The sequence below is a fragment of the Camelus bactrianus genome, chromosome 8 (assembly GCF_048773025.1).
Source record: "Camelus bactrianus isolate YW-2024 breed Bactrian camel chromosome 8, ASM4877302v1, whole genome shotgun sequence".
In the NCBI taxonomy this organism is placed as follows: domain Eukaryota; kingdom Metazoa; phylum Chordata; class Mammalia; order Artiodactyla; family Camelidae; genus Camelus; species Camelus bactrianus.
In genome coordinates, this window is record NC_133546.1 from 63,179,702 (window position 1) to 63,203,527 (window position 23,826).

Genomic DNA, 23,826 nt, shown 5'->3' on the forward strand with positions numbered 1-23,826 from the left:
CACTCTACTGCCATCATTAATACCACATGGCCTGAATTACTGTCATAACCTCCTGACCTATCCACTTCATCCCGTCCACTCATCAGCTTTTGACACTGAAGTCAGAATTTTCATCTCTATCTGTCTTACACACACACACATCTTTGTTTATACCCCTCAAATAACTTAGGATAAAGAAATAGCCCATAAACCCATGAACAGCCAGGCCCCTCCTTTCTCTCCAGTGTTTCCTCACACCAGGCTTCCTCTGTCCAGTCCACTGACCTGTCTCTCCTATTTGCCATGTTTCCTATGGCCACAAAAATGAGTGTGCTCTGCAGCCTCTGCCCAATGTCCCCTGCCCCCCTCTTCCACAGTGAGGGCCTTCCTAGCTTTGGCTCTCAACCCAGGTGTTGCTTCCCCAGAAAACCCCTGGCCTCCCCGGTAAGCAGATGGCCCCATGCGCCTCTCCTCCACTGCAGTCTCCACATGTCCGGCCGTTTTCATTGATCTCTCCCCACCCAGCTTCTGCACTTCTTGATGGCTGGGACTGTTCTGCTTTCACTCACTGTTTGATTCCATCACTGAGCAGAATCATCTCTAACTCATAGGATTGAGGCTGAGTACATGCAGAGCCCTGGTACCATGCCTGAAGTGTAGCAAACACTCAGTAAACAATTATAATAATTACAATTACTAGTACTATTTCACTGACCAATAAAGGAATGAATTCCAAACCCCCCTTTTTATCTATCTACACCTACCTACCTTTTCCCTTTTCCCAGTCCTACCCTACTCCCCCTCCTGCCCCTGCTCACTTTTGCCACTTCCTCCTTTCACGTCTGGTTCCCAGGACACACTGAGCATTCAGATGCCTTTGCATGTGCTCTTCCTGCTTCCAAAATGTCCCTGCTTTCACTCACCCCAGATTCACACTCACCCCTCAAGGCTGAACTTGAGTGTGCTCTCTTCACCCTGTCTTCCCACATTCCCTCGGGCCTCCAGACACACTCAGGTGCCTTGTCCCCTCTGCGCCATGTTCCTGGCCTGTCATCACCGTTGTCAGAGGGCATTGAAATGGTTGCCATGACGTGCTCTCCCCAGGCCGTGAAGTGTGTGCAGGCAGAGCTGAGTGTGTCTCCAGAGTCCGACACAGTGCCTGGCATGCAGTTACAGCTCAGTACATACTCACTGAATGGACAAACAGAACTCTGTCACACTTCCCTCATGGAGTACACTGTTAGGTTATTTCACTTATAAATACTAAAGCTCCAGTATGCAAATTCTGAGCTGACTTACTCCGTATGAGATTCCTAAATTGATGTTAGAAAGTTGGAAATGTACTGTTTCTTACAGACATCAGTAATCCCAGTTGCTTTCCTTATTTATCCTCGAGGAGTATGGTTTGTCAGTTTGCATAGAGAAAGGTACACGATAATAGGTTTGCTTGTGAGGTTTGAAATAAGTTTCAGTATACAAAAATGTGTCATCTAATGTTTACAAAGCACCAGATAATTATGAAATTATATAACATACACTGAGAATATATAACAGTATGTATGCCCTTCAAGATTAGGACTTAAGCATATTTGACCGACTCGAGGAACATGGAATTGGGGAGGTCAAAATACGTGGTGAGTGCCTGAGGGAAGGAAGAGGCAGGCCCTGGGAGGACGCGGGGCGTGGGTAACTAATGAGGCATTTAGCAGTGGTCTGGCATTACGTGCAGTCTTTTCTTCAGATTCAGTATGAACAGAGACTGGAGGAGCAGGAGCAGCTACTTGCCTGCAAATTGAAGGAGGCAGCCCAGAACCAACATGACAACTCCTCCAGGGTTCAAGCACTAGAGAAGGAACTCGACGACATTAAGGAAGCCCATCAGATCACCGTGAGAAACCTTGAAGCCGAAATCGATGCTCTTAAACATCAGAATGCTGAATTAGAACGCAAGAAAAATGCTAAGGATGGTAAAGATTTCCAGTCTATAGAATTCCAGGTGGAGCAGGCTCATTCTAAAGCTAAACTGGCCAGACTCAATGAGGAGCTGGCGGCCAAGGGGAGAGAGATACAGGACCTTTCGAAAACGGTGGAGAGGCTTCAGAGAGAGAGAAGAACCATGCTCTGTAATCAGAACTCTAAGGGTAGAGAGGAGATAACTGCAAAAAGGGTGAAGAGAGATGCTCTGCACCCAGGTAAAGGAAACGCTGCCTCCCTCCCTGGGGCCCTAGAGGACAAGCTTTACCAACCACAGACTTTCACTGATTCCCGTGTTTCAGAGGTTTTACAAGAAAACTGCAGATTGAAAAATGAACTGGAGAGATTAATTGAGGAGAGGAATGAGCTGAAGATGAAATCTGACGTAGCAGTGAGCCAATATGAAAACTCCATGAAAAGGTAAGAATGAACGTGTCAACGTAGGGGGACATAAAAAGATAAAAATGTAAAGGTTGTAAGATACATTTCTCCTAGGTATTAGTTTGATCCTGAACTAAATTCATAACTAGAGTCGAGGAAACTATTACATTGCTAAGCAGCGATCTGGTTCAGTTGGATCCTCTCCCTGTTGGAAGCCCAGGTTCTGATGAACTTGAATCTCCATGTCAACCCGATCCTTGCACAGACCAGTCTTATCTTTCTGCATGCGTCCCAATGGTGTCAGTAAGCTGGCCCGTTGGGCCTTCCTGCAAATTGAGTATCATCCTTTATTATTGCCGCAGGCAGATGGCTGTCAGAGGACAGCGTACTAAAACTAGTTGACGTTATAAGAGGAAATGTCCTCTTTTCCGGAATAACTCTTTGCAAATTAATCATGATCACATCTATTCATGCCTTTGTTGAACTTTGTTTAACTTTCCTTCTCAGAATCTGCAAGTACTCCCTCCTGTCTCTGCTCTGAGCCCTTTCACATGCTCAGATTAACTTTTTTTAACATCATTTATTGTTTTTTTTACTGAAGTATGGTTGATTTACTCAGATGTCTTTCACCCGATCAAACCAAGTTCTAGGCCTCTTTCTGCCTTTTCTTTCCATTTTCCCACAAGTAGCCTCCTTTTGGTCCCACCTCACTTCCTCTAAACACGGCTCTCCGCCTCACTCTTTTGAACCTGGCCTCTCAGCAGCTGGTCTTTCTCGGCCAGTGGAGTGGTCTCCATCCTCATTTTCCGGGACCTTGTTGACCACACTCCCTTTCCCGCAGTGGTTTCCTCCCTTAACCTCCATGACTTGGCAGCTCTGACCAAAGCATCTTTTCTGCTCCTTTTAACTGACTCCTGACTCTTCCATCCTCCCTCCTCCAAAATCTGACTTTCTGCCAAAGTCCAGATCTTGGCTTTCTGTCCTTCTCCATGGCCGCACTCATCCATTCTTACAACTTCTGTGAACCACGACTCCTAGATTTACTCTTCAAGGCTTGTTCTCTTCCCTGAGTTCAGATGTTTAAGTCTAAGAATTTTTGGATTGTTTCTCTTGGAATCAGTAGTATCTCAAACTGTCTCTCTTACCTGTAAACTAGCTCCCCCTCCCAATTTCCCCATCTGTCTATGACCATGTATTTTCGATTGCCAGGCCCAGCTTTTACCTCCTTCATTCCTTGGGTTCACAGTCTCTGGGGTGCTTCCTTGTAAGTATTTATTTTGCTTTCTTCCTCCTGTAGTGTGGTTTTCCTGGTTTACTAGGCAGTTTCCTCACCCTCATCTCCCCAGCCATCTTGCTTAAAAACCGTGAATATTCTTTAAATGTTCCTGTGTTTGAGTCACTCAGCCCTCCAGTGACTCCCAACTTCTTGAAGTATCAGGACTGAATTTCTCTCTGTCGCCTCAAGTCCCATCACCATTCTAATCCTGCTATATTAGAGTAGATTACTTGCCAAATGTCTTCATTGCTTTTTGCCTGTTTGTGTTTCATTTTCTAGGAAAAATCTTACCTCAGGCTTCCTAGAAACTTCCTGCTCCTCCCTCCAGCTCCTGGGTAACTTACATAAGAAAGCACGAGTCATACACCACTTAATAGCTCCTTGAGAACTGATGTCAGATTATACCTCTTTTGCAATCTATAGAAAATAATAGGTGTGATTATGAGGTTTAAAATAAGCTTTGGGCTGTACAAAAACACATGTAGTTTAATGTTTATCAAGTAACGTATTATGGAATCCTACAACATATATTGACAATATATATAACCGTATGCCCTTCAAACATTAGGATTTCAATACATGTGACCGACATAAGGAACCTAGAGTTGGAAACATCAGAATACGTAACAAGTACCTGAAGGAAGAGGCAGAACCTGGCAGAAAGCAGGGCTCCTACCAGAGCATGAGCTGTAGGAAGCACCTAGCAAATGCTTATTGGTTGATTGGCAGCCACTCTTGATTGAGTCGTCATGGCAGCCATATTGCTTCCAGTTTGAAACCTTGTTTCTTTAGTCCTGATTGTGATAGTAGTCATGAAGCTATTTGGAAATATCTTCCTATTTGAAAATGTTCTTTCCTAGAAATAATTTAAAATGTAGGTTTTTCCTATAAATTTTCCTATACAGAATTTATAATTTTTTAGTATCCTTAATCGATTTTCAGACAGCTCTGGACCTGAGAAGTGAAAAGTAACTTTTCCTAGTCCCAGATTTAGGCTGCTTTTTACATGGTTCAGTTATCTCATGGATGCTTTAGATTTTTATGCTTTTCCTAGGACCCTAATCACACTGTTTCAGTGAAGAATTATTCATATTGTCAAATAAGCAACTGATATATTTGTTTGTAGTTTGGGAATTGCCATATTAATAACTATCAAATTTACTAAATATCTGCTTTGAGAAAAATACCTGCTTTGAGTACCAGCTCTGTAGCTTACTGATCTGAGACCCTAGACTTACCACTCAATTCCTAAACTCAATGTTTGCCCTTACAAAATGGAATAAATAAGAGTGAGCCCAGGGAGTGGTTGTAAGAACTCATGGCAGTAATGCACTAAGCACAGTGCAGTAGATATTGGTGACTTCTCTCCCTTTGCTTCTCTAATTTCCAGGCTTCTTATGCTATTTTTGTGCGAACTCTGAATTGGAGGTTGAAGAGCCACTTTTATGTGTGGTTTTCTTTCATTTGCTCTAAAGGTTCAAGGAAGATACTGCAGCGCACATCACATCTCTCAAAGCATCTCATCAGAGGGAAGTAGAGAAACTCCTTTGCCAAAATGCAGTAGAAAATTCTTCTTCCAAAGTAGCTGAACTAAATCGTAAAATAGCAACTCAAGAGGTAAAAGACTTTAATGAACTTTCTTTGACTGGAATATGATTGTGTTTTCAGGACTGTTGACAGAAGATTTGTTTTGTAAATATTTTAACTTCAGGTTGGTGATAGAAGCGGGAAATTATTGTTGCCTTGATTTCTTTTAATAGGAGATGATGCCACTACCATATATGTGTCTAACTATTCTACTTTGCAGTTATACCTCTGAATAAGCGTTTTTGCAATTGTGGCCCCACCATTTCTCAAATAGCTCTTCCCCTAAATAGGTTGTAACAGATGGCCGAGGGGCACATCCAGTGGGACTGGGACCTTAGTCCTGGGACCTTAAACCTGAATGTTGAACCAGCTCCCTCCACCCTAAGTCCCAGCTGACAAGTAGTTATTCTAGTCATTCTTCTTTCCCCCTTACCTTTCAGTCGTTAAATGATTTGTGGTCTACAGACAGTCAGGCACTGGGGATAAAATAATGAGGCAGGTACACAGCTGTAGCCATTATGAAGCACAGACTTCTGAGAACTATGACAGGGTGTGGTGACAGCTCATCTGCATGTCCTCAAGTGTGTCTTCTTGGATAGCATGTATGTCTACTTGGAATATTTATGAATATCTACTGCGTGGCCTATCTTCTGTGGTGTTTGCAGGTTGAAAAAACAGCATTACTTGCAACTTACTTTGAAATAGTATATCCAAGAAAAAAAGAAGAAAGCAGAGATGTTAGCAGCTGGTAATTCAGGTTGAAGATTATATGAATGTTCATCGTGTTCTTCATCTTTTCTGTAGGTTTTCATTCTAAAAACTAAGCTGAGGGAGAAAAAATTTCAAGAATTATCTCATCACCACTTCTCCCACCTGTAATTGTTGAATAGTATCTTAATTGAAAACAAATCCATAAATTGGGGAAGTTTGAATATGGACAGGATATGAGAGAGATTATAATTATTGTAAATTTTCTTAGGTATAAAAATGTTATTTTGGTTTTGTGAGAAAATGTCCTTATTATAAGGAGATGCATGTTGAGGTGTGTGGGGTCTCTAAGGATGAGATACAGTGAGGTCTGTAATTTAATTTCAGATTGCTTAGAAACAAAGAACTTCGTTTTAATGCTCCAATGAAAAAGATTTAAAGTGCTTTTCAAAAGTAACCATTATACAGCCTTGCAGATTGCTTCTGTAGCTTTTTTACCCGAAGGAGCTGGGTGTCAGTGGGCTGTGTAAGCACTGTGTCGAGTGATTATATCATAAGGAGAGGTCTGAGGGATGGGAAAAGTAGTGACATTTTGCCACAGTGCCATAAATATGTTATTTTCCCAGACGTCTAAGTGTGATATTGTAAATTGGGAGTTAAATGACATCAGCATAGTCTGATTGTAAAAACAGTGAAGTAAATCATTAGAGATAAGAGATGAGGTTTTCCTAAGTTTTTACAGTTTTTTTGATGGAAGTATTTATGTACCTCAGTTTCTTTGTCTAAAAATATGAGACATTTCACAGATACTAGGTTTTATCTTTTTTTAGTCAATAACTCTTTGATAAAAGCTACTATCTTAATTACAAAGTACAGTGATAATATTGGCCACTTTCTTCACAATGTTTAGACTTTAGAGAGGTTTATTTTAAATGCTATTTTTCAGGCCTTCAGAAGAAAAGTACTAGAGATAAAGAAGCCAAGTAGTTACATAGTGATTAATTTATAATGCATAGTATTATGTATAAAATGTTGAAACAGAATAATGAATTTATTTGAGTTTAATTCATTCCATGAACTTAATTTCAGTGGCAATTTATTTGTGTTAGATTTTGGCAATTTTAAAATAGGATCCTTTTTATTTTTTAGTACAAACAAAATTCATTAGTTCATTTTCTTAAAAAGCTGTTTTAACACAGTACTTCTAACATAATTTCCTAGGTACTTATAAAACATTTCCAAAATCAAGTTAATGAGCTACAGGGAAAACAAGAATCTCTTGTAGTTTCTCAAGTTCGAGAAGAAATCCTACAGAAGGAGGTAAGAAATAACCAAAATATTGGGTTAACATAAGCTTTTCTTACTCATTTCAGACATATTTGTATTTCTGTATAAATTTTTTAACTTAAAGGTACACATAGACATAACCCAAAGATACCTATCATGTCAATAAAATATTAATAAAAATCTCCTTACCCCAGACGACACTCACATATTAAGTTATTTGTATGTTTGTATTTGTTACTGGGATTTTCTTGGCAGTGGGGAAATGGCGTGGGGTTGGTTTGGTTCTTTTGTTTGAATTTTTAAGGGGTAAAATTGGATGGTTAAGGCCATTTCTGCATTAAGTACTAAGACTAATTTGGTTAAGAAATAGGTAAAGAAATTATGACAGTGAGGCTGGTTCACCAAGAACAATATCACTACAAGAAATAGGTCTTTCTGAAAACTCACCATTTTTATTACTCTAAGATCCTTTTGATTCTAGAAAGTATGAAAAACCAGATAAGCTATGCATTCTATTCTTTGGAACATATACATTATTTTTTTATTATTCAAAGATTTATTAAATCACATGGTATAAGCAAAACCATCCAGCTAAATTGCATCATGAAAAGATTAATGTAAAAATACTCCACAATTATGCAACTCTGTTTTAAAAATCTTGTTCTAGTAGTTGAAAGGCTGTCATCCAGCATTGTGTATTCTTTTCAGTGTCTAAGAGGTACGTAAACTTTGTTGTGTAAGCAGTGAATTTACAGACCCTCACAGACCTGGAGTAAAGTTTTTAAGAAAGCAGTAAAAGGAAGTATGTGTTCATGTTCATGTTTGCAAGATAAAGAACAGGGTCAATTTTGGTCAGGTTACAGTGTTCTGAGTTTGAGAATAGCTAAGTATTTTGAAAATAGAAAAGCTGTGACGCAGGATTTTTAAAGCTGTTTACGGGAAAACTAAGTAAAGCAGTCTGTCCTTGAATAAAACTAGTGACGGCCTGCCTTTCGCTGTGGAGCGTGTTTATAACAGCTGGTTTAACAGGGCGGATTTATTCCCACTACTGCTCACCCCCGAGGGCCCTCTCTGGTGCCCCATGCTGTGAGGCATTCCCTCTCAAGCCCGTGGGAATACGAGCCACCCCAAGCCTGTGTGAGCCCAGGAGTCCTTCAGACTGCTTCCTCCAGCTTCGAAACTGCGTCCGGGCAGCAAACAACGCGGCAGCCCGTCTTGTTTGCTTCCCTCTCCCGTGAACCCCGGCCGTGCAGTGCTGTTAGCCAGTGTCCAGGGACAGTCATCTCATGTGTTGTCTGGTTTTTCAGTTGTTTAAGGAAAGAAGGTAGAGCCCTGTCTCTTATTCCATTGTGGCCGCTGGTGAAAAGCACACTGTACATGTTTAAACAGTGATAAATTCTGTTCTGTGGTTTTGACTGCTTGTTTTTAATTTTATAGACCTCTAAGAAAACGGAGGGATTTCAAATGTTTCAACATAGTTCAAGTCTGTTGTTGGAGCTTTTTAGGTTCCTTTGGCGGTGTTCCTTTGGCTGATTTGTGTGTGTGTGTGTGTGTGTGTCTGACCCTTGATCCCTTGCATCTGAGTAAATGGTGTCCTCTTCCAGACTTTGCAGGTTTGCTTTGGCAGAGGCAGCTCTTCGCCAGTCAGCTCAGTTTGCGTTTCTGGATGTGTCTGCTGCATAGGTGGGGCCTGCTGTTAGGTTGTGTTTTGGGGCAAGGCCACTGCCCAGGCTCTGAGGCTGGGGGGAGAGGAACGCCGCTTACTCAGGACAGTTGGGCAGGATTTCTGGTTCAGTCCCCTGCCTAAGTGAGTCTGTTTCCTGGCCTTTATCCAGAGTATCAAGTGTGACCTAGGATCACCTCATGACTCTAAATGTTTACTTGAACCTACATTTTCTAATAGAGGAGTCAAAATAGTAAGAATGATAGTTACTATTTATTAAGTGTTTATGGTATGCTAGGCACTGTGTTAAATGGCTCTATGTGGTTCTCACAATGACCCAAAAGAGCAGGTACTATTATTCTCATTTTATAGATGAGAAATTGATGCTAAGAAAAATGAAATAACTTGCCTGAGGTTACCAAGCGGCAGTGCCAGCATTAGAACCCAGGGCCTCTGGCCCCAGGTCCCAGGCTCAGAATTGTTATACCAGTCCCCTGTTGCTGGACATTCAGGTTGTCACCAGTTTTCTCAATAGTATTCCAAGTAGCAGGAAGCATTTTTTCATGCATCTTTGCTTACCTATCCAGTTGCTTCCAATGGATAAATTCACTAAAATAGAAGGATTTTTAAAAAATAAACGCTCAACCGTAACTATACTCTTAAAGATGCTTTTACGTATGTACAATTGAAGGGAAGTTTACTCTGTCTAGAACCAGATTTCTGAATTTATGTAGTTTACAACTGAATTTTTAAGCTTTGAAAGGCAAATCCATTGATTTATTCATGGATAATTATTGAACGCCTGCTCTCTGCTGTGCACAGCTCTAGGTGCTAGGAATACTGAGGAGAACAAAGCAGACAAAATCCCTGCTCTCATGGAGCTTACATTTTATTTGGGGAATCAGCCAATAAACAAATGTATATTTTGATAAATAAGATTAACTGAAACAACATCCAGAAAGTACTCAGCATAGCACCTAGCACATGACAGTGCTCACTACTGCTTGTCTGTCCTTTAAGAGTCAGTTCAGACACAGCTGCCCCAGGTTAAGAATCCTGCAGCCCATCTCTGCTTCGAGTAAGGTGTCCTCACTTAGCACCTCACTACTTCTTGGGCATCACTCCGTCATAGCACGTCATGATAGAATTCTCATTCACCCAACTGCTTCTTCCACTAGACCAGAACTTCCCAGCTGGTGTACCCAGAATGGGTTACCCGTGGTCACAAGATAGTGACAGCTGGAAAGGTGGTCTACTGAGAAGCTCAGAGTCATTCTCCATCATTAAAAGTTTATAGAAGTTGAAGTGATATTTGACCATTCCATGTCTGACAGTGCCTCTGAGCTTTCTTAGGTCAATAATCATTGTTTTTTGTTTTGGGGGTTTTTTTGTTTGTTATTTACAATTTTGTACTGATCATTGTTTAGACATACAAGATTTTTATGCCCAGCATCCATCACCACAGCATGGTATATAAGGCCTCTCTCCCTGATCTTTCTGCAAATCATCCCAATTAAAGCCTGCTTATTTCTTTGGTCACTGATGATATCAAGGATATCCCACTTTTAAAATATTTCGGCTTGCCTCTGATTTAATTTCCAGATAAATTAAGAAGAATATATCAGTTCTTTTTTCTTTTTTTTTAGTGTTACCAGTGTTATTAGATACTGGGTATTTCCATGTAAAACATGATTGAATTTGTTAATTTTACCCATTTTCATTTGCTTATTATTTTCCCTTTTGATGTTAACAATTAGCAAGTTATCATAATTATATGGTGTAGAGAAAATGCAGTTAATTGTTTTATCAAGCCCAGTATAGAGTCCTCACATTCCCTCCATTTCACTCTCTGGTGCCATAAAAATAGTACCATTTTTTCTTTGTGCCATGGTATGAAAAAGGAGGTACTGCACTAGACCATCACCTCCGTGAGCACAGGGAGTACCTATGTCTTTCTTACATCTCTGCATCCTCAGGACCTAAGACAGCAGCCAGCACAGAAAGAGTTCAGCACTTCCTTATCTCTATTTTACATGAATACATTTACTAGTGGAAAGAATTATTATAATTATAAAATTATAAAACTCAGAAGAGAATTACAAATAGAATTATAGTGAGCTGACAAAGAAGATCCATATTTATTGAACTCTTTTTCTGTGTTAGGTGCTTTAAATATATTATATAATCCTTAAAATAATCATCCTATTAACACATGCCTTGTAGCAAGGCTGAATACATCAAAGAAAGTATCCAACTTCTGTTTGAGCATCACAACCAGCCTAGCTACGTGGGAGGGAGAAAGTGGTCCAGTTATCTGGAACCTTTTGGAATGTGAGGTCAGTTCAGAGCTAGGATGAGCCTTTACTTTCTGGACCCAGGGAATGAAAAGTATTAACTATTTTAACAACCCCAGATACCTTTATTGTTAACAAGAAGCCTCTTATCTAGAGAAATTTTATACAAAGAAGATGCAGTGAATGTTCTTACTTCTTATGACTGCCTGTTGAAAATGAGTTATTTCCTTATTATCATAATTTTCCACTTATTTCATATCTCAATTTTAGATAACAAAACTCTTAGAAGAATTGCGAGAAGCCAAAGAAAACCATACACCAGAGATGAAACATTTCATGGTCTTAGAAAAGAAAATTAAACAGATGGAAATGAGACATGAGCAGAGAGAGCAGGAGCTTCAGCAGGTGAAGTAGTAAATCACATTTATATTTGTATAGTTCTTCACGGTCAAGTACCTCCAGTTTGCAATGGTGTGGTCATCCTTAGCAATCACTTCTTAAAGTGTTTCCATTGTATATTGATTGTATTAAAAATAAATGTATAGCTTTTAAGAGAAATTAAGACTTTCTCAAATACCTGAAGATTGATTTGCCTTAAATCTAGACAAATGAGAAACAACTTTTGTATCATGTTTTTAATTTCTGATGGATGCCTAAAAGTTAGGCATTCTACCCTGGGAACAGGGCTCTTAGAAACCATGTTCCATATTTAAGTAATTTCAATAAATATTTGTAAAAACAGGTTTATATTTTTAAAAATGATAATTTAAAATATTATATGCCTAACACTAGTAACATTAGGATTACTACGCATAATTGCAAGTAGATAAATTAATAGAAATTAAAATGGCATAAGGGCATGGTGTGTTTTTAGTTACTAGCCTTTGTCCTGAGATTTGCTTGAACAGTGTATTGGTCTGCTTGGGCTGCCACAGAAAAATATAAACTGAGTGGCTTAAAAACAAATTAGTTTTTTCACAGATCTGGAGGCTGAAAGTCTAAGATCAAGGTTACAGCTGATCCGGTTTCTAGTGAGAGCTCTTTCTGGCTTACAGATTACCTTTTCTCTGTGTGTGCATTCAGTCTAAAACAGTATAAATTTATATACTCTTTGAAAACGACAAATATCACATACCTGCATTATGGTTGACCCAAATTCCACAAAGAAACCCTAGCACTGTTTAATCACATCAAGATTCTAGTTCTTTATCATCATAGAAACTACAAAATGTGACATGGAGGACAAAGAGATTAACTGATTTCTCATTCACTCTGAGACTTTTGTGGACTTTTCTTAAAAACACAGAGCAGCAAAGGGAAAAAATGAATGAAAAAATAATTGAATATAGGTTAAGGGACTTATGGAACACCATCAGATAGACCAACATTCACATTATAGGGTTCCCAGAAAGAGAAGAGAGAAAGGGGCAGAAAACTATTTGACAGAGTAATGGCTGAAAACTTAATAACTTGTGGAAGGAAACAGAATCCAGATCTAGGATGCCCCAAAAGTCCTAAATAAGATGAACCCAAAGAGATCTATATCAAGACACATTATAATTAAATTATGAAAAACTAAAGACAAGTGGAAAATCTTAAAAGCAGCAAGTGAAAAGCAACTTATTCCATAAAAGGAACCCCCATAAGACTATCTGCCGATTTTTCAGCAGAAACTTTGCAGGCCACAAGGGAGTGGCCTGATAGTCAAAGTGCTAAAGGGAAAAATCTTCCAACCAAGAATACTCTACCCATCAAAGCTGTCATGCAGACTTAAAGGAAAGATAAAGGGTTTTCTAGACAATAAAAAGCTAAAGGAGTTGAGCACTACTAGGCCAGCCTTAAAGGATGTTAAAAGGGCATCTTTAAGCTAAAACAAAGGGCACTAATTAGTAACAAGACAATGTGTGAAAGCATAAATCTCACTGGTAAAGGTAAATGTATGGTAATATTCAGAACCATCTAGTGTTAGAAGGGTGGTGAGTTAATCACTTATAAAAATGAAGGTTAGAATGCAGATGGTAGTCAAAATACAACTACACTAATTTCAGGGATACACCACATAAAAAGATATAAATTGTAACATCAAAAACATAAAACATGACAAGAAGGAGTAAAAATGTAGAGCTGTAGGATGTGTTCAAACTTAAATTATCACCTTAAAATAAACTGTTAAAAATATAAGTTGTCTTATGTATGACACAGTAACCACAAAGCAAATATTTTCAAAAGAAAAATGGAATCTAAGCATACCACTAAGAAAATCATCAGGTGACAAAGGAAAAGCACAAGAAAGGAACAAAAGAACTACAAAACACCCAGGAAATAATTAACAAAATGACAATAAGTACATATCCATCAGTAATTACTTTAAACGTAAATGGGCTAACTTTTCCCTTGAAAAGACAGATTATTTGAATGGTTAAAAAACAAGACCCATCTATATGCTGCCTACTTGAGACTCACTTCAGACGTAGGGACACAGACTGAAAGTGAAGGGGTGGAAAAATTTCATGCAAACAGAAACCAAAAGAAAGCGTGGGTAGCTACACTTAAATTAAACAAAATTGACTTTAATAAGACAAAGAGGGTTATTACATCATGTAAAGGGTCAATCCTACAAGAATATACAATATCAGCAAATATGAGCACCCAACATAAGAGCACCTAATATAGAAAGTAAGTATTAACAAGCCTAAAAGGAGAAAGATATAGCAATACAATAATGGTAGGAGACTTTAATACCCTACTTTCATCAATGGATATATCATGCAGACAGAAAATCTGTAAGGAAATAATGACCTTAAACAGTCTTAGACCAGATGCACTTAACATATAGAGGGTATTCCATCCAAAAACAACATACGCTTTCTTCTCAGACACATATGGACAATTCTCTAGTATAGATCATCTAAGAGATCACAGAACAAGTCTTAATAAATTTAGGAAGATTGAAATCATATCAGGCATCTTTCCTGACCACAATGGAATGAAAATGGAAATCATTTACAAGAAAAGAACTAGAAAATTCGCAAACATGTGGAGTAAAACCACGTGCTCCCAAGCAACCAGTGGGTTAAAGAACAAATCAAAAAATAAATTTAAAAATATCTTGAGACAATGGAAAATGGAAACACAATATATACCAAAACTTGTGGGATGCAGTAAAGCAGTTCAGAGAGGGAAGTTCATTGCAATAAATGCCTATATCAAGAAACAAGTCAAAGACAAAGAATTTTTAAAACAGCAAGAGGAAAACAGCATGTTACATACAAGGGAACCCCCCATAAGACCATGTGCATATTTCTCTACGGAGAATTTATAGGCCAGGAGGCAATGGATTGATAAATTCAAAATATTGAAAGACTGTCAGCCAAGAATACAAAACCTGGCAAAGCTGTCCTTCAGGAAAAAAATAAAGGGTCAAAAAAAATTGGGGATGAGGGGAGCGGGGAAGCCAAGGGAATGCATCACCACTCGCCCTGCCTTACAAGAAATACTAAAGGGAATTCATCAAGTGGAAATAAAAGGATGCTAATAAACATCATAAAAAATATGAATGTAGGTGTAAAACTCATTGGTATTAGTAAATATATGATCAAAGTCAGATTCTATAATCTTGTAATGGTGGTGCATAATTCACTTAAAACTTAGTTTAAAATTTAAAAAGCAAACATTAAAAATCATAATTATATTTGTTATTGGACACATAATATTAAAAATACATAAATTGTAATATCAGTAACCTAAAATTGAGGTGGAAAGAAGCAAAAGTGTCAAGTTTAGGTATGCTATTGAAGTTTTTATCATCTTAAAATAGGATGTTATAAATGTATCACATTTTATGTAAGCCTCATGGTAACCACTATAAAAAAGTCATCAAAAGAACCCTAGAAATGTAAGAAGCAAGGATCTACAAAACAGAAAATAACAAAATGGCAATATTAAGTTCTTATCTATCAATAATTACCTTAAATATAAAGTTTAAATTCTCCATTCAAAATAATGAATTGCTGAAGAGATAAAAAACAGGATCCAAACAATAAGCTACCAAAAAGAGGCTCAGTTTAGCTTTAAAAACACACATAGACTGAGAGTGAATGGGATGGAAAAAGATACTTCAAGCAAATGGTAACCAAAAGAAAGCAGGAGTAACTACAGGTACATCAGACAAAACAGATTTTAAGCAAAAAATCGTCAAAAAAGACAAGGTAATTATATAGTGATAAAGGACTCTATCCTTCAGTAAGATATAACACATAAATATTTATGCAACCAACATCAGAGCACCTAAATATATAAAACAAATGCTAACAGAACTAAAAGGAGAAATAAATAGTAATACAGTAATAATTGGGGACTTTAATACCCCGCTCTCAACAGTGAACATTTCATCCAGAGAATCAATAGGAAGCAGCAGAATTCAAATGATACTAGAGAAAAATGGATCTAAGAGATACATACAATACCTTCCCCCTAACAACAGCAAAATATGCATTTTTATCAAGCATACAAGGAACATTTTCTAAGGTAGAGCCTGTGTTAATGCCTCCAAACAAGTCTTAGCAAACTTAAGAAGACTGAAATCATAGCGAGTATCTTTTCTGACCACAATGATATGAAACTAGAAATCAACAGGAGGAAAACTGGAAATTTGACAAACGCATGGAAATTAAACTGCATACTCCTAAATAACCAATGGACCAAAGAAGAAATTGAAAGGAAAATTAAGAAATATCTTGACATAAATGAAACTTGAAACACAACATACTAAAACTAATGGAATGCAGCAAAAACATTTCTAAGAGGGAAGGTTATAGTGATAAATGCATATATCAAGAAAAAGAAAGATATCAAATAAAAAAAAAACCTAGCTTTATACCTCAAGGAACTAAAAAAAAGAACAAACTAAGCCCAAAGTTAACAGAAGGAAGGAAATAAAGATTAGAGCAGAAATAAATGAAATAGAGAACAGGGAAATAGAAAAGATTAACAAAACAAAGGGTTGATTCTTTAAAAAGGATAAGCAAAATTCACAAAGCTTTAGCTAGACTAACCAAGAAAAAAAGTGAGAGGACTCAAAATTATGAATGAAAGCAGAGACATTACAGCTGATACCACAGGACAACGGTCAGAGGAGACTACTATGAACAACTTAGAGGAAATGCTAGAAACACACAGCCTACCAAGACTGGGTCATTAAGAAATAGAAAATCTTGAAAAGGCTATGCTAGAAAGGAGATTTAATTAGTAATCAAAAATCTCCCAAGAAAGAAAATTGCAGAACAGATGTCTTCACCGGTGAATTCCAGATTTTTAAAGAATTTATGCCAGTCCTTCTCAAACATTTCCAAAAAGTAGAAGAGGAGGGAACACTCTCAAATTCATTTTACAAGACCGGCATTATCCAGATAACAAAGCCAGTTAAGGACACAACAAGAAGAGAAAACTACAGACTGATTTCCCTGATGAATACAGATGCAAAAATTCTCCAAAAAAAATTACAAATTATTAGCAAACCGAATTCAACAGCACATTATACACCATTGACCACACACCATTATCAAGTGGGGCTCATCCCTGGGATGTAAAGATGGTTCAGCATATGCAGATCAATAAATTGAATGAAAAATAAAAATCATGATCCTCTCAATAGATGTAGAAAGAGCATTTGACAAAATTCAGAATTGACAGAATTCATGAATTGACCCTTTCATGATAAAGAAAAAAACTCAACAAATTAGGTATAAAAAGAATGTACGTCAACATAATAAAGGTCATAAATAAGAAGACTACAGCTAACATCACATTCAACAGTGAGGTTGGAAGCTTTTCCACTAAGATCAGGAACGAGATAAAGGTGCTCACTCTTATCACTCCTATTCAACATAGTACAGGAAGTCTTAGCCAGAGCAGTCAGACAAGAAAAAGAAACAAAGGCATCAGAATTAGAAGGGAGTAAAATTGTTTCCATTTGTGAATGACATGATTTTATATACAGAAAACCCTAAAAACTCCACCAAAAAACTGCTGGTTAGCCAACAAATTCATCAAAGTTGCAGGATATCAAAATCAGTGTACAAAGATCAGTAATGTTTCTATATACTAACAACAAATTATCTGAAGAACAATCCCATTTATGGTAGCATCAAAAACAATCTTGAAAAACGGATTCACATAAGCAAGGCGATCTGATTTGGTAGTTAAGAGCAGGGGCTCTGGGGCCAGCCTGCCTGGGTGTAAATTCTCACTCTGCCCAGCAGGTGAATCTTTTTTACACATCTGTGCCTCTGTTTCCCTACCTGTTAAATGGGGAGGGGGCAATATGTAGACTCTATCTCCTAGTGTGTTGATAGGATTAAGTGAGTTAACATATGTAAAATGCTTAAAACCAAGCCTGGCACAGGATAGATGTGTGTGCTTTTCTCTTAATTCCTACTGCTACAGTGTGTGGTTCATTAATGACAGGGGTTGCATTAAAACTGTCTTGATTGTATCTCAAGCTCATTTTGGGGATGTTTGGATTCATTCCAAGGTATTAGAAATGTGATGCTTTAAATGGTACCCTTTTCCCCTACTTAAGGACGTTAAAGTCTTTTTCTCTTTTTAACTCCCTATCGGAATTAGGAAGTTAAATTTCCCACTTACTCTCTTCACTTGCAAGCCTATTTATTGACGCTGTGGAGGCTGTTAGGTAAAGCTCCCCTCCCTCCGCGATATTTAGGTCACCAGTTTACCACTGCCCCACTTGAGCTCTTCGAGGTTGTTAGATGGTCTTCACCCCCACTACGAACTTAACAATAACATGGCTTTTTTTTAATTTGCAGATAATACAGCAGACACACCAAGTAGTAGAAACCGAGCAAAACAAAGAAATCGAGAAATGGAAAAGACTTGCACAGCTGAAGAATCGTGAGCTGGACAAGTTCCGCACAGAATTAGACTCAATACTAGATGTTCTCCGAGAGCTGCAGCGGCAGGGCGTGGTTGTGCCGGTTGCTTTAGCAGATGAAGTGAACGCACGAGAGCATTGCTAGACACTCGCGTTTCACGGGACCTCACAGAAAGGCCTGAAGATGTACAGTGGATGGGGTCCCTGCCAGAAGGAGGCTTTGAAAAAAAAAGTGTGCCAGTATCTTGCCAGAATGCAAACAACACAAAAGCAACATTTCAAAATAAATTACCCTTAACCAATTAGAAAAAAAGAGCAGCACAAATGGTCTATGTTACTGAAAAATCATGAACTGGTCACATTTTAAATAATTTGTGGACAAGTCCTTTTATATCAGAAGATTAGAACTAGTAAGATTTATTGTAAAAGTTCTCATTTACATACTAGATATGGAAAGCCGAAATTGCACATACTTTGCCATCATTGACTAAGTGTGTATTCTTAATTCTCAGTGCCTGAAAAACAGCTCCCCTTTCTCATGAAACACAGGAGGAAAGTGAGCACCGTGGCTTGGAAAGTCACAGTCACCTGAGTGGTGGCGCTTCCGTGATTTTACTGTGAGGAGAATTGTAACTTCTGTACAAGTAGACAGCAAACTCTTGTTCTCCCAGATTCCAATCCTACTCTAGGTGCCTCATTTTGCACCTGATGTAAGGTGCAAAGTATATTTCCCAAGTAACAGGAGAATTTGATTTATTCATTGTTTTAATCTTTTATGCTACATGTCTTAAATTCCAGCCCCTTTTTTTTGTAACTAAGAATATAAACAAAATGTGACATTTTTACTTCCTCCATTTAAAAAGTAATGTATGCTCATTAGGAAAAAAAATTAAAAGCATACATAAAAGCCAGATAGCTACTTTATTTTACAATTCCATTTCCAAAAGCAGAGAGTGGGCATATGAGATACTGATAAGTTCAAGTTCTAGCTACTTTGTTTTTAAATGTTCTAGCCTGGTGCTGTCCTATAGAAGTACAGTGTGAGCCACAGGGAATTGTAAATTTTCTTATAGCCATTTTTAAAAAGATAAACAAATGAAATTAATTTTGGTAATTTATGTAATATATCTAAAATAATATAAAAATTGGGTTTTTATATTTTTTTTCATACTAAGTCTCCAAAATCTAGTAAGTTCTACAGCACATCTCAGTTTGGACCAGCCACATTCCAAGTGCTCGATAACCACATGCCAGCAAGTGCAATTCTAGAATAATCTTTACAGAGTGAAATACTTTATAGAGGATAGATGAAATGGATACTGGTGAAATTACAGGTAGCAAATGTGAAATGTGGAGATTAAATACAGGAATGCAATTAATGTCTTAATGTTCATTTTTTTAATGTCCTTTTCCTAAGAGGGTAGAAAGCATTAATTATAGTTTGCCATTTTTTATGTGAAAGAATTTTATAAGTTATAAACTTTTGGTTATTATGAGTGTGCTTTGTATATTTTTTATCTGCAAGCCTGTTGATTTATAGCTATACCCTCCCACCCTTCGCCCTTTTGACTCTCTCTGGGCCATTTGTTCCAAGCACAAACATGACTGATTCTGAAACACAGGTAGTACAGACATCCAATAGAGCATCACTTACAGAGAAAGCACATCCTATTTTAATGAGGAGTCCATATTCTGTACATAAGCTGTGTACATGGCAGACTCAATTTTATCTACAGATTAAAGATCCATAAGTACTATCAGAACTATCAGCTACAACTAAAACCCTTGGGGACCAAGCCCTCTTCCTTAGTTACTGCACTATGGGTCTGCGATGAGAACACAGAAGGTAGACACGTTTAGGCTGTCTTGAAAAGGAAATCTTCGATGAAGATTTCAACTCCAGAAATTTCTTCTTCTAAAACCAGAACTTCTACCGGTGCCATCCCCCTCACTGTGGCATTAAGACACCTGCATCCACAGGACTTCCCTTTAGGAACCATATTAAGATCCATGGTTGCTGCTCACACCACTGCTTTTGTGCAGAGAGGTTTCTGATCGGATCTGTCACGTGTGAGCCCACCGTGTTCTATAACTAGTATCTGTCTACCCATCAGCCCACAGAAATCCAGGCTTTAGTATTAGGGTCCCATTCCATACTGCAAGAATCCTAAACTTGTGACTGAATGCCAAAAAAGACGGAAACATTCCTCTTTCCCGCCCACAGCTACTCAGAGCTCTAATTAGGTAGGTCTAAACTCTACAGGCACATTGTGTAACAGGTCATCTTAGACACTGCAGTTATGCAGCTGTTCAATGGCCACCCTGTTTTGAAGAGCTTCTTAGTGATGAATGGTGGGAAGAATGAAGTTTGAGAGTTCTAATCCAGGTTACTGATAATTCTATTTTAAACATTTGAACCCATTAATTATAGCCTTCCCTTTTGGTTTCTATGAGTCTTTAATGAAAAGCACATGTATTCCTTCTCAGCATCTGCCCAGCTTGGTAAAGGATTAGGTCCCAGCCCTAATTAACGTATTTCCTCCCCTCCAAACCACAGTAGGTCCATTTTTCTCTCCAGGTTTGCCAACAGCTTCAATCACAACCACCTAAATAGAGCAAATAGGAGGAAACATTCTTTCCCACTGACACCTACTTTATAGGATTGTTGCAAGAAATTTAAGTTTGAAAGGAAGTATTAATCAGAGGGGAAATCTACAGGAGGAGAGGAAGAGGCATCAAATTTCATTCGTAGAATAAAACGAGTTGTTAGTAAATTCAGCAATGAGACTAGACTGGAGAACCAGGCCAAAAAAAAGGGGGAGGGAGGGGGTAATTGTACCGGATGTGCATCCTTGGAGCACAGAAGTGAAGAGGCAAGAACACAGCAGGAGTGACCCAGTGGGGCCAGTCTCTGTAAACCTGCCCTGCATTTGAATGCCTCCTGGTCACCTGCCAATGGTCCCCACCCACCTCAGGGTATTGCTATTACAGTGAGAAATTCCCGATGCAAAGGGCGGATAATAGAATTGCAAATAGTCTGTGTAAGTCCTTGGAGAAAGGTCTGCAAGGGATTTGGGGGAAGGATGTGTGAAGTAGGAAAAGTGAAGTCATGAGAGAAAGAATGTTTATAAAAGTGTTAAACTGAGCCTCATTGGAGAATCTTGAGTGGAACGAAGCACCTTTTTTCTCCCACCAGCTCCAGGCAGGCAGTGTCAGTAATCAAAGATAGTTGCAAGCCCAGGTCTTGCTCACTATCATGGCCACGTGCAAAGAGCCCTAATGAGAGCAGGCAAGTGTTCACCCACCCAGCTTGAGGCCAGAGCCTTCACGGCAGCCTCATTCCTCACACGTGGCAGGGGCTTAAGAAATGCATCACCTTCTGTTGTCCTTTGACCACCACCTACATACAGCCCTGTCCTCCCTCCAGTCCCTGGAGATCACATCTTTGCTCACACTCACGGCACAGCTACCACACCAGCAGGAGAACAGGATCATGCTGGATCTGCATCTCTACCTTTCCTCACTCCTGAGTGCCAGACCTATTAACCAATTCCTGCCAGAATTACCACTGTTCTCATAAAAAGTCAACGTGTTTGAAACCAGCTCCTTACTTTTCTCCCTGAATCCAGCTGCTCGCTTCCCTGGGTTTCAACATTCTCCTGTCAATCAATTCCAAACTGAAGCGTTCTCCACTGTCTTCGTCAGTCTGGGATGCTATAACAAACTACCATGGGTTGGGTGGCTTAGACAACCAGCATATTCCTCAAGTTTTGGAGGCTGAGACATTCAAGATCAAGGTATCTGGGAGAGGATTCGCTTCCTGGTTGAAGATGGCTGTCTTCCCTCTATCTTCATGGGGCAGAGAGCAGAGAGAACCAAGCTCTCTTGGGCCCCTTATAAGGGCACTAATCCCATTCATGAGGGCTCTACTCTCATGACCTCATTTTATCCTAATCACCTCCCAAAGGCCCCGCCTCCTAATACCATCACACTGGGAGAGAGGGTTTCAACGTGAATTTCAAAGGGACGCAAACATTCAGTCCACACAGCGACTAACTCTCCCCAACGTGGAGTCGTCAAGCCTGTAGCTAATTTCTTCAAAATAATGCTTATCTCTATCTGCCTATTTCCATTCCTACATCCACTACCACTGAAGCCCTGTTACATTTCACTCCTCATGTTTCTGGTAGAGGTTTAGTTGATTCCTCTACTCCAATGTTCTCCTCACTCCGAATAGTCTGCTCAACAGCCCTGCCAGGTAGTTCTTCCCAAAACTCGGCTTGAGGATACCACCTTCCCACTTCATCCGGTTGTTCCTTAGGTTTAAGTGTCAGAACCCTCTCCACACCCCATCCCAGACCTTTAATCCCGTACACAACCCCTCCCTATGTTAGTTTTCTATGACTACTGTAACAAATTTCCATAAATTTAATGGCTTAAACCAGCACGGGTTTATCACCTGATGGCTCTGGAGGTCAGAGATCCAACGCAGTTCTCATGGGGCTAAATTCAAGGTACCAGCAGAGTGTATTCTTTCTGGAGTCTCTAGAAGAGAATGTTTCCTTGTTTTTTTCCAGTTCCCAGAGGCCACCCACCTTCCTTAGCTTCTGCCCCACAACTTCCTCCATCTTCTTGGCCAGCAACCTTTCTGAATGGCTACACCTCCCTCTGACTCTAAACTCAGCTGGGACGTGTTCTCTGCTTTTAAGGACCCCTGTGATTAGACTGGGCCCACCTGGACAATCCAGGCCACTTGCCCCATTGCCTCATCTCAGGACCCTCTTTTCCCATCCCACTCAGGCATTATGTAGCTGTGACACTCACCTTGGGTAACATTTCCTCTCATGAGCAATTTAAGGTTCAAGACACTTATGAATAATTTTTGTTTTTCTTCCTTAGCCTCTCCACACTCATTATGTCTGGTGAGACTGTATGAATCCTGTTATTTGTAACCCAGCACTAATCTTTAATAATGAATCATGTGTTTAAAAGGCTAATGGACAATTTAGAAGATAGAAATCCTCAGATTTTTTTGTCCTAAAATATCTGCCGTCCCTTTTGCCATGTACAGTAGCATTTCACAGAAGGCTACCCTGAGGGGGAGGAAGGGACATTATTCTGCCCACCACACTCCCCTCATTCACACCAACGTGCTGATCTTCTAACCGAGGATCTATGCCCCCGACTTTGCTCACTTCCTCCTCCTTTCCATTGACCATCCCATTCCCACCACTTTCTTTGTTCACCACATCAGGATTTCATGGCCACATTCTTCTCTAAATGGAACATTTATTCTGCATCTAATGTCTGATCATTGTTCTCAGTGTATATGCACACACTCACATACACACATCCCCTAGCCATCTCTTTATTTTTCTAGAATCTTCTAGAGGAATCCATTCCACATTCCATGATGACATTGACAATGATGACAGGGGCCTCTCTAGGACTCTAATAAAGAGGGAATCAAAAAAAAAAAAAAAAGAGGGAGTCACTGCAAAATTGCCACAGAAACAGGCTTAAAGGTAAATAACTGCTATAGTATTTAATGAAATCGACTAATATTTAATTATGTTTAAATTTTTATATCACTGAATTTAAAGTTTTCACAAGAATTTTCATTCACCACTAACCAAGATTCGACTTCAGGAGAAAAATCTAAGAGTATTTCTAACTTCTAACAAATTGTCCATTAGCCTTTCAAACACGTGATCCTTTTAAAAAAATTAGTGCTGGGCTGCAGATAAACAGGATTCATATAATCTCACCAGACGTAATGAATGTGGAA

At 38.9% G+C, this 23,826-nt stretch overlaps 1 protein-coding gene across 3 annotated transcripts in view; it reads left to right on the forward strand.

Moving 5' to 3' along the window:
• CEP162 (centrosomal protein 162) overlaps nt 1-19,535 on the forward strand; it is a 74,934-nt gene extending 55,399 nt beyond the window's left edge. For 2 of the 3 annotated variants that reach the window (XM_045508612.2, XM_010972869.3), the window contains 5 exons: nt 1,721-2,373; nt 5,086-5,227; nt 7,127-7,225; nt 11,420-11,554; nt 17,974-19,535. In XM_045508612.2, the coding sequence (XP_045364568.1) occupies nt 1,721-2,373; nt 5,086-5,227; nt 7,127-7,225; nt 11,420-11,554; nt 17,974-18,183 (1,239 nt within the window). In that variant the 3' untranslated portion in view covers nt 18,184-19,535. The remainder of the gene's footprint in view (nt 1-1,720; nt 2,374-5,085; nt 5,228-7,126; nt 7,226-11,419; nt 11,555-17,973) is intronic. The other variant, XM_045508614.2, reaches the window with a different exon arrangement.
• Nucleotides 19,536-23,826: the final 4,291 nt, after the last annotated feature.